Source organism: Prosopis cineraria, unplaced genomic scaffold, assembly GCF_029017545.1.
Source record: "Prosopis cineraria cultivar Desert tree isolate PC_DT_omini unplaced genomic scaffold, ASM2901754v1 PC1, whole genome shotgun sequence".
Lineage (NCBI taxonomy): Eukaryota > Viridiplantae > Streptophyta > Magnoliopsida > Fabales > Fabaceae > Prosopis > Prosopis cineraria.
In genome coordinates this window covers 19,205,872-19,217,746 of record NW_026555332.1, presented here as the reverse complement: position 1 = coordinate 19,217,746, position 11,875 = coordinate 19,205,872, and the positions used below count along the sequence as shown (strand labels likewise).

Here is an 11,875-nt window from a genome sequence, read left to right as displayed (position 1 = left end):
ATAGGTATTCTTTGCGGTCATAGGTGCAAGTGGGCAACATATAAAAAAAATAGGACCATTCATATTGGAGAGATACTGCTCAACCTCTGCTACATGGTCTCATTAACACTACCGTCTTAATTTCGATCCACTATTGGCAATACGTAGGACTAGTGGAAATAGAACTCCTCGGGGCTGACATAGACGGGCCTGTATCAGTATTGCCCCATAGAGCCAAGAGAAGAGGAAGAGTACAAGCCTATAAGCATGCAGGCACAGGAAGAAGGGATTATAGAGCCTGTCTGCCAAATTACTTTGCAAGCGATAGAAGGAAAACCAAAGCGGGCTGTCCTGGAGAAACCCAGCGCAAAGATGACCCAATACCTGAAGCCTTTATACATCAAGACACATTTCGATGGGAGACCAATGACTAGGGTCCTCGTTGATAATGGCTCGGTAGTGAACATTCTGCCAGCCCATATGATGATCAAGATAGGGTGAGAGGAGCATGATTTAATACCGACTGAGGTATTAGTTGTAGGGTTTACTGGGATTACATCTAAGGTCCTTAGCATACTACCATTACAGGCTGATGTCGGGACCAAGTCGTCACTGACGGCCTTTTTCACGATCAGCACCATAGCATAATACTAGGCCTTCTTAGGATGGGATTGGATCCATGCCAATGAATGTGTACCCCCTTCACTGCATCAGATGCTCCTTATGTGGAAAGGAGAGGAGGTAGAAGTAGTCTGGGCTGAAGACAAGCCATTCACAGCAGCCACTGATTTCGTGGATGTGAGGTATTACGATGCTGACGTGGGCCCGTTCACATTTTGAAAGGCTCAAGGAATCCTTTCATGTAGAACAACAACAGACGCTATAGTACCTCTAACCTCATAGGGGCACGACCCCATCATAGAACTGGTTGGTGCCTAAAACAAATGAAGGAAAGTTTGTAGTAGTCATGGCCATCCAAAAGTTATGGTTGCACAATCTACAAGAGAAACTAGAAGATTATGGACCCGAGATCTATAGGACCAAAGTTGTATATGAAGATGAGACCCAGAAGGTAGCACAACTGCATGAGCTAGACCCTACACCTTTGAAATTCAATGGCATAGCCTCAGAGGTCCAGGATCCACTAGAAGAAGTAAACCTTAGATCCTCAGAAGAGTCGAGGATCACATTCATTAACTTACTACTAGATAAAGAACAGAAGGATGCCATCAAGCTAACACTGTTGTAATTCAAGGACTGCTTTGCATGGGACTATGATGAAATGCCAGGGCTATTATGCTAATAGCATTGAAGGTTATCCTAGACTAAGGTAGGGAGTTGTGGTCCTACTTTGTGCAAGGCTAGGAAGTCCTGATAGTTTTAAGCGTAGAGCTTGACTCCACTGGGAAGGACCTAAGAGACCACCTATATACAAAGAGGATACCTAGTCTTAGACAGAGGTTTGTTGGGCCATGTTTTGTGTAAGACTGGAAGTCCTTGTTCAAGCGTAGAGCTTTCTCTACTAAGGAGAACCAGGAGTGCATGAAAATAAGCATGGTGGATGGATGAGTATGACTTTGTGTATATGCATATTATTCTATTTTACTAAAATAATGCTACTTTATCTCTTGTTTATGATTTTACTTACTAACCGGTATTTAGGTTATATCCGAGTTATTAGGACGTATGTCTTATTCCGTTACCTTTGTACACAAGAAGGCCAGGAAAGGAAGTGAGGAAAGAGTAGCCTCGTTTGGTAGTAGTATGACTACCGATTGTGTAAATGAATGTATAATATGTTGTTAGAGTTAAATTGCCAACTAGGATGCATAAGTGTATGTGAAATGAATACGTGAATGTGTATATGTTATGTGGTTAAAAACTTTCTTGTATATATATAATTTTGCATCTCGCCAAGGGTACCACAGTAGTGGGTATGTGGGTCGGCCTAAATTCCAATCAAATAAGTATATGTTACTTTGTAATTTGTTCCACTTGTATATATGTGAATTGTTATGTGAAATTATGTGTACGTGAGAACTTGACACAAATAGTGAGGCTAAGCCCCATTTGGAGGAGTCAAGTATATTTGTGATTCTAGACTGTATGGTGAGGCATAGCCCTATATGTAAGAGTTGGATGATTGAAAGTGAAACAAGTTTATATATATTTGTGTTGAATATTTTTGTGCATCATATAAGTCAATAATTGTGTAAGAGGTCAAATTGAGTATTTGATGTGATATTTGTATTATGATGAGTCAATTAGGTGTATGTAGTCCTTTTGGATTTAATTCAAGACCCAAAGTGGTCTAATGGGATAAGGAATGAGAATTGAACACTTAGGGTGCAAGTTTTGAAAGAAAAGTAGCCTTTTGTACCCGAGTGTCCAATTTTAGATCGAATCATTGGATCAAGTTTAAATTATCTCATTAGAGAGAATATGTTATGAGCTTTGTGTAGGTACTTGAATCATTCCAATCAGACATTGAATGTGGAAATAGTGTGCAGTGAAAGTTTTGCCCTGCAAATTGTCATATGACAGTAGAATTTGTTATCATATGTACTGCAGTACATGGCATAGAGAAGAATAGATCTTGTGGCTTCGTACCACATGCCACTTTTTCAAGGAGAGATGTTGTGTTTCATTGAGTCATTGAATTGTGCTTATACTTCTATTAGCCCTCTTATTTGAACATGTTTTTGATGAAGTCAAGATCCTACATTTTGAAAACAAATCGAGGGCTATTACTATGATATTGTATATATAATTGTATTGTGATGTGTGAGAAAGATGGTAAAGTCTATATGAGGTTATGGACTTTACACGACGTATTGCATTGCAAGAACCCTAGGTTCTATGTGCCATCCATCATGGGGGATGACACAGGCGCCATGGTAGATGGAGCACTTTTTGGGTAACCAAAAATGCCTCTTTTAGTGCTTGTTTGATAGGTTATTCAATTTTCTTGCTTCCGTTAACTTTTGTAACTTATTTTAAACTATTGTTTAAGCTCAAATGGCTTTTCAAAAAGGTTTTCTTAGGATCCTAATATTTTAAACTATCTATTTCTAAACTATTAGGTTGCAATGACTTTAGATAGGAATTTTAATTAAGGGTTAAGGTGAAATTTTTTTCCTTAAACTATTTTCAGAGGTGTAATATTGCCCTTAAACTATTCATTGCAGCAATGTTGTCCTCTCCATTAAAATGTCCGTTACTGTAGCTAGTGGGACCCACTTTTCATGAGTTAAGGTGCAATTTTACGCCTAAACTGCTCTTAAAGGAGCAATATTGCCCTCACAGTTTAAAATTATAAAATTAAATAAAAATAAAATTATAATAATATTAAATACAAATAATATTAAATGTATATATAAAATAAATATAAGAAAAAAATTTATAGTATGTTAATAAAATGTCATAAATTAATAATAGTATAAATTATAATGGCTTAAAGTACAAATCTACCCTCAAAGTTTCCATCCAGGCGCATCTCACATCCTAAAGCATTTTTTGGTACAATTTCAACCCCAACGTTCTTTATTTTGGTACAAACTCACCCCGCCATTAGAATTTGACCAAGTTGAATGTTAAGTCAAAAAATTTGACCATTAACGGCCTTGATAGCAAGCCATGTTGGTCTCCACATGTACCTCCTCTGCCACCTCATTCCTCTCCTCCAAACCTAGATTACGAGCCCTAAACCCAAATGCTCTTCATGAATTCTCACCCTCTTCTTCTTCTTCTTCTTCTTCAACATCTTTTTCATTACTGCCTCTGCCTTCTCTCTCCTTCAAACTCAATCTTTAGTAAATCAGTAGGTGATAACTAAGAATCTACCTTTTCAATGAACAAGCAAATCAGATCCTTTCATCTTGCCATAGCATATGTTCGATTTTAGGTTTTTGGGTTTGACTGAGGAAGGAATCAAGAACCTCACAATGGTGCATGGCAATGAACTCGTGAGAAGAGGAACCTCTCTACATGCTCGAGGAAGCATCGCATGGTCTTGCTGTCATATTTTTTTTTATTTGTTTGAGGAGCCTTGATTTGGAAATAATCACCTAGATCTATTCGAAATGGTCAAGCTTGGATTTAGAAGTAATCATTCAGAATCTTTTAAGGTGTTTTAATTTCCTAGATTTCCAAATTTGTAAATTAAATTCCTTAAGATTCCAGTAGATTATATTTTTTGGGTTCAATTTGACCACCCATATTTTTGGTTTATGGAAGAAGGTTATGGTCTTCGTAATTGTAGGTCTTTGTAAAAAGAGAGACATAATCAAAGAAAACAATCTTGATGAAAGCATATGCTTTTTCCTAGTGTTCTTGAATTATATCTCTATTTCATGTTTATTCATTTAATCAATCTTTACTTTTCAAGATTACATACACTTAGAAAGCCCAAATTGCTTTTTGATTTTTGTTAATCCAAAGGTTTTCATAAGATTTAATTCTTCAAAGTTTCTTTATGGCCAAGTTGAGTGTTTAGGTTGTCTTGTGCTTGCCTTTTGCTTTCTCATCTAATCAGTGCAGAGGATCAAAGGTAAATTGCATTAAATTTTTTTTCCTTAGCAAGAGAAATTATATTATTGTTTCTCTTCAATTTTGCTTTGGTTATATCATTTTTATTTTTGAGTTGAAGCAAAAAGCAATCCACATTAAAAATTATTTTCAAAGAAAAAAAAATGACATGGATGCCATATAAGCATGCCACGTGAGCATCAATAGGTCAAATAGGTCAACTAACACTCAATTTGGTCAAATTGTCATGTCAGGGGAAAATTGTACCAAAATAAAAAATGTCAGGGAAAATTGTGCCAAAAACTACTTTAGGATATAGAGTGCGCCTGGCTGAAAACTTGAAGGGTAGATTTGTACTTTAACCTAATTATAATTTTACAACTTGTCAACTATAAGTGGATCTTGATTAAATTATATATGAGTATACTCAAAAGTATATGCATTTACACCTATAACTATTGACCAAAGCCGTTGTTAATGACTCAAATTGGACTAAAAAATTGTTTTCATGATTGAGCTGGATTGGGCAAGAGTTAAGTTACTATTAAGCCAAAAACCGAAGTTGAATTGGGAACCAGAGTGATTTTTAAAAAATTAGATGGTTTTAAATATAATATTAAAAAAAGCTTAAAAATTTTTAAAAATTAGATCCTACTAAAAGCCAAGTTTATTTTTGAACAATTTACACGTATAAAATAAGATTTGAAACTATTTTTTTATAAAGATGTCGATAGTTGTAGGTGCAAATGTAGACATTTTTGAGTCTGCTCATATCTAATTTAACTAAGATCCACTTATATTTGACAAGTTATAAAATTATAATTTATATTTTTTTATATTTATTTTATATATACATTTAATATTATTTTATTTAATATTATTTAATTTTATTTTTATTTAATTTTATGATTTTTAAACAGTGAGGGCAACATTACTCCTTTGAGAGTAGTTTAAGGGCAAAATTTCACCTTAACTCATGAAAAGTGGGTCCCACTAGCTACAGTAATGGACGCTTTAACTGCAGGGACAACATTGCTCCGATTTGATTAGTTTAAGGGCAACATTGCTCTTCCAAAAATAGTTTAAAGACAAAATTGTACCTTAATCCTTTAATTAATCTTGGTTGTCACAATGGTGTGTTAAAGTTTTGTTCTAGTAATATTGAGGTAGACATTACAAAATGTCTTATCGGTTGTGATTAAGGCTTTATAAATGGCCAATGACACTTAGTTTGGAATTAAGGAGCTTGAGTAATTTAAAATAATTTAAAACAGTCATTTTACAATCAGGTGTTTAATTTTCAAATAGAGTATTAGATTTAAAGGAAACCAGTGTCATTAGCTAGATTTTGAAATAAATTTCATGTAGGTACTTGAATCACCCTAATTGAATATCAGATGTGGAAATAGTGTGCGTCAAAAGTTCCCATTAGTGAACTATCATGACAAAAAAATTCTATCATGTGTGCTGCGGCATATGACATAGAGCTAGAGCTCATGATTTTGTACCACATGCTGCAACGCATGTGCCTTATACTGCAATGTATGGACCAGTTCAACATAAATTTTCCATTTCACTTTTGTTTTCTTCTATTGCTTATATGGGATCCTAACCTCTTAAATGTTTTTCAATTGTAAACTTAAGTGTGTTGGGATGTTATAACCATGATGTCTGGAAGTGCATTACATTGTTGGTATCAGTTTCTTGAATTTTAAGATCTAGTCTTTGTGTTTGCTTGCTGCATCCCTTTTAGTTCATGGCAACGTATATCATTTCATTACATCACCCTTTCCCTTTTTTTCACTTGTATTTCTTTTTCATGTCCTTAGGAGGGGAGAAAATGATAAGAGGCACTCAGACTTCACAACGCGTAGGTAGGTAATAAACTTGTGCTAGAGGTTTAGCTAGTTGAGCAGCAACCACGAGATAAAAGAGATGAGTTATTAGAGGAGCTGAGGGACATGGTAGTAGATATAAGGAAGACTATGCGTTACCATAATGTGTTATTGAGAGGCAGAGGTCATGAGGACATAATGGAAGGTTAGGGAAGACTAGATCAGGAAGAAGCCTATAGTAGACCTAAACCATTCCAGGGATTGGTTAGTAGATAGGCAGTTGGGGTTAATCTGGATCTATTAATAGACTGAGCCTGGAAGACTTTTGTGAGATTCAGCCCACCAACTTTTGATGGTAGCATGAAAGAGGATGAAGCTAAGTAGTAGATAAAGTACCTCGAGACTATATTCGAGGTAATGATGTGCACGTCAGAGCAAAAGGTGATTCTAGCTATCGTATAATTGGTCAGAGTAGCCAAGAAATTATGGGATTTAGTGAGACTGTTTAGTGGTGTGTGTAACATCCTGAATTTCTTAATCCTAAGTTTAGAGGTTAATCGAGGGTGAAGTGAAAATTAAAGTAGGATTAGAGATTCGAATGATTAATTAGTATTTTGACTTGTTTATGTGTTGTATGAACAGATATGAGTTATAGGAGTGCGTTTCGGGTCGAAACAAGTGCGCATGGTGAGAATAAATCTCACTGTGCCACGTATTATGGCGTATGGACCAGAAATTCACTACATAAGTCATGAAATTTCAAAAATTTTAGAGGAGAGAATTTGATAAAAACACAAGACAGAGAGAGGAGAAGGGTTGAGGAGCTAGGTTAAGTCATTTTGGAGCGGTGGAAGGTGATTCGGATTGGTAACTTGCCAGGTAAGCTACGTATAACTCTTACCTTCCACTCTACACAAATTTCTTTAAAAATGAGTTATAGGGAAATTGAATCGGTAGAATTTGAGGGGTTTGATTCTTGCCCAATAGTAATAAAAAGGTTCTCGAAAGTTAAATTAAAGCTTTGTGTCTGGTTTAGAGCTAAACAGTAGAGCTTTAAACCCAGAGGCTCAATTTTAGCCTTTAGAGAGAGAAAGTTAGGGCAAAAATCTAATCTGAGAGAAATAAGACCAGTTGAAGTGATGTAAAGTAGTAATTGGGTAGTCATGGACTTAGAATGGATAAATGAAAAAGAGTTTACGAATAAATATAGCCCTAAATAGTAAAAATGAGTTTTTGGTCAAAATGGACTAAATGACTAAAATGTACCAAATGTGTTCAGATTGGCATATTAGATGCGTGAGTAGTGAAAGGAAGCTTGAGATAAGCTTGTGTGATAGTGGAAATTCATGGGTAACCTTTCTAGTGACAGAAGGGTTCAGGTAACTGAATAACTTTTTTAGTTTGACTGTTCATTGTAACTGTATGTTAGTATGCTATGTAGTACATGAAATGGTTTTGATTTGAGCATGTTTTGTAGCATTAAGTGATTGCGTGTATAAAATGACTTTTGGTTGAAATGAGCATTGAAATTGTGTTTTGTAATGTAAAGTGTTATATATATATATATAATGTGCAAGAAAGTGTGATAATGGTAAATGGGAACCTTAAATGGTTCAAGAAAGTATGATCAAAGGGGTGGGAGTTCACCTAAGTGTAGGCGATGATAAAGACCATATGGCAAGGTTTCCTTAGTACTTGTTAAGGTGCAGTATTGGAAACAATTCTCCTTAGTGCCTTGAAAGGTGAGATGTTGGAGAAGATCTTCTTAGTGCCTATAAAGGTACGGTGTTGGAGATGAGAGACTCCTTAGTATCTTTGTAATACGATATTAGAGTCAACGATGCCTTATTGTGTGTATTAACGAAAACCATAGTTCGTATTGTGCGTTAGAACATCTTTGGCTGGGTGATTCTACCACTGCAAGTGAGCTCAAGACTAATGAAGGTGTACATTGGTTTGAGATGAGCCTATGGTTTGGTGTCGGGGTGATTTGGAGGTTTGGTTGGTAGAGATCATGCTAGTATATTATGTGATATGATGAAATATCTTGAGATAACATGGAATCCTTTAGGATTGATGAAAAGTTGAAAATGAAATAAGATATGTGATGCAAATACTACTTTATGAGATTTTAATAATATACTATGTTTACTTTTATATTGTTGCATGTGATAGTCAATAGGAGTGAGTTATTCTATTATGGAGATTTTTATCTCACCCTTTTGGTTACATGTTTACAGGACCGAGAAGTGATCAGGCCAAGGGAAGAGACTCTAGACCGGCTTGAGTTGTGAAGCCGTGCACTTTGAGGTTTTGTAATGAACTGAATTGAGATTGTATATACAAGTGTATATGAGTTGCCATAGAGTTGCATGCATGTATTGAATTGAGTTTTTGTGAAATCAAGCCCGATTATGTATATATGTGTTGTTTAAGACAAAAAGGGCTTTGATTTAAGTAGGTTTGTGTTGTAATGGTTGTTTGTGTTAGTGAATCTTAAGCCAAAAGACAAATTATAATAAAATGAGTAATTTGGGGTCTAATATTGCATTGTGAATATGATTGCATATGCATGAGTCGAGAAATAGCCAAGGGGGCTAAGTTATGCCAAGAGATGGCATAATATGTTAAGTTAGTGAATTGTGGAAATTGGCCAAAAAAGGGTCAAATTTTGATATATGAGTATGATTGTGATTAATTGTGATTAATCAGGTGTATTAGATCCTTTTGGACTTGATTCAATGCCTAGTATGGTCTAATTAGAGAAAGAGATCGAATTGAGCGCTTGGGTGCTCAAAATTTTTAGAAAAAGTAACTTTTACACCCGGTGGTTGAAATTTGATTGGACTGTTAGATCGTGTCCAAACATATCTCATTAGTTAGTATATGAGCTAAGCTTCGTGTGGGCGCTTGAATCACTTCGATTGGATGTTGTATGAGAAATTGGCACACACCGGAAGTTCATTATTTTTGTTGTCAAAATGATAGCAGAAAAATGGACAGGCATGCCGCAACGCATGGTGACACATGCCGCAGCTCATGACACAGATAGGGTGAGTGTGTGGCTTTGTGTCACATGCCACGGTGCACAAACTAAAATTTGTTTTTATTTTGGGTTAAATGCATGTAATTGAGATAGGAATGCTGGTGGGTTATGTCCATTATATATTTGTGGTGTGTATGATTTACTTCCACTGTGTTTTCCTCTAATTGTGCTGTGAACTGATCAATTTTATAAAACAAGTCTTCAGCCGAAGCTTTTAAAATGAAATTTGATTGTTGTGTTTGATGTGAGGTAATGGTAATACCGTAATCTTCTTCTATATTAAGTGGACATAAGAGGAGGTTACAGTGTGAGACTGGGTTAGGAAGAATTCAAGATGGTTTTCTTTAACTACTACTTTTCAGTCTCCTTTCATATTGAAAAGGAAGAGGAATTTCATGCTTTTTGACAAGGGGATCTTGATAAAGAGGAATTCATTGGAAGATTCTATTAGATAGGAAGATGCAACAAAAGATTAAAATTTTAATGTCCCTATCCTGATATGGATCGAACGAACTTTTTTAAGTCAAGGTGGATAAAAGAGTTACCTTTTAATTCTTCAAACTTGGTGCAAGTTTTCTTCAAGAGTTTAGATCTCAGGAGCCAACAATGTAGATCTGCTCGCTCACCGATATCCACACGAACAACTCTCTAACTCAAACAGTGTGTTAGTGCTCCTAGCGTCCATCTTTCTTTGAATGTTAATTTTTCTTTCTATAGGGTGTTTTGTGGCTTTCAGTGTCTTTGCCATCAAAACCTTTCTAACTCTCTCCTACTCCATAAAGGATGACCCTATCTATGTATATAGTATATGGATCAGGGTTTTCGTCCTTTACTTAAAGACCGACATAAATTTAATTAAATTTATCTCATAAATTTAATCCATGATATCATATCTAATTTAAACTTATCTTATAAATTCAAATTATAAAACTAACATGATATTCTCTCATATCATGTTAGTTATTAAATTTAATCTATCATATAAAATTAAATTTAAAACTAACATAACATAACATAACATAATATAATATAATATAATATAATATAATATATACATATTATTATATATATTTAATTTTATATATCATATACATATACATATATATCAGATACACACACACTTATAAATATATACATATATTTCAAATATATATATATATATATATATATGAAATTATATTTTGAATTTTATATTTCATATATATATATATTTATCAAATAAATATTCAAATATATATATATATATATATATAATTCATTCACCTTATATTACATTCATTGAATCTAAACATATTCCAGATTCAATGAACTTGGACATTATAGCTCTAGTTGGGTTGTTCTTATGTGCAACCCTATAGGCCCATATGAAATTGGCAGTACGGTAATTATACTATTAGCTCATAAGTCACAAGTGGCCTCTAGCAAGACATTGCAACTACCTAATTCACATAGGGATCAATGATCTGATGTAACCTATCATACAACCATATCACATCCCTTTTGCCATGTGATATTTTAGTCAAATGTGAGACATGGAATTGTCATTCTCCTTTACCTGACCGTTACTTTCTCGATCTCTAAGTAGACTGACTGTAGCAATGGAAAACACCCTTTCTATTGTAGTATGACCATACATTTTCTCAGTCTTACTCATCGAGGGGCCCAGTAATATCTCTCACTTAATGTGAGGGATAACTTTCATCTTGACCACTCATATTCCTTTGCATGAATATTACTAAACTCAAGCATAGCCTTTATGATCACTTGTTCAAAGGTGACTTTTGACTAGGTCAAAGTTCAGTGGTCATCATATAGGAATCCATGATGATCTCAGGTCAAAGGGCTTAATGATATAGTTACATGTGAGATAAGCTTATGACTTGTACCATGTAGCTATTTCATAGTGAGTCAGTCCAGTACCTTGTAATCTTTCAAGTGCCTATGACTTTGATTTGTATCTCTATAATTAATCAAAGTCATACTAGTCATGTTTCATCTATTGTCCCTTATAGATGATCGACTAGGGACATTTAGGACAATTACTATAGTTTGTCCAAGGATACAGTTATCATATTGAACATGCAATTGATATGATAACAAAAGAGAAATTCATTAAATAACAATGCCTATAGTATAATGATTGGTCCTAGGGCACAATTTCCAACATCCTCCCACTTGTACTAGGTACAATCATTAACTTGTCTAATTCCTATTATCCTAACATGACGCTCTTGCTTCGCCTGTGCAAGAGATTTTGTAAGAGGATTAGCAACATTGTCTTCTCTTGCTACTTTGCATATTTTTATTTCACCTCTATCATTGTTCTCTTTGATAAGGTGGAAATGCTTGAGTATATGCTTGGTCTTTTGGTGTGACATTGGCTCCTTGCTTTATGCAATTGCACCGCTATTATCATAGAACAAGTTTATTAGATTTGAGATGCTAGGCACCACTCCTAGTTTAACAATAAACTTCCTAATCCAAATGA

The 11,875-nt window shown here is 34.8% G+C and overlaps 1 protein-coding gene across 6 annotated transcripts in view; it reads left to right on the top strand.

Moving 5' to 3' along the window:
* Positions 1 to 8,884, top strand: part of LOC129293557 (uncharacterized) — a 29,629-nt gene extending 20,745 nt beyond the window's left edge. For 4 of the 6 annotated variants that reach the window (XR_008589180.1, XR_008589173.1, XM_054931622.1 and 1 more), the window contains one exon: positions 8,582 to 8,884. Coding sequence is in view for 1 of the 6 variants with exons in the window: in XM_054931622.1 (XP_054787597.1) it covers positions 8,582 to 8,628 (47 nt within the window). In the remaining 5 variants the exon portion in view is untranslated. Of the gene's footprint in view, positions 1 to 4; positions 43 to 8,581 lie in introns of those variants that run through there. The other 2 variants (XR_008589172.1, XR_008589182.1) reach the window with 2 other exon arrangements.
* The last annotated feature ends 2,991 nt before the right edge of the window (positions 8,885 to 11,875 follow it).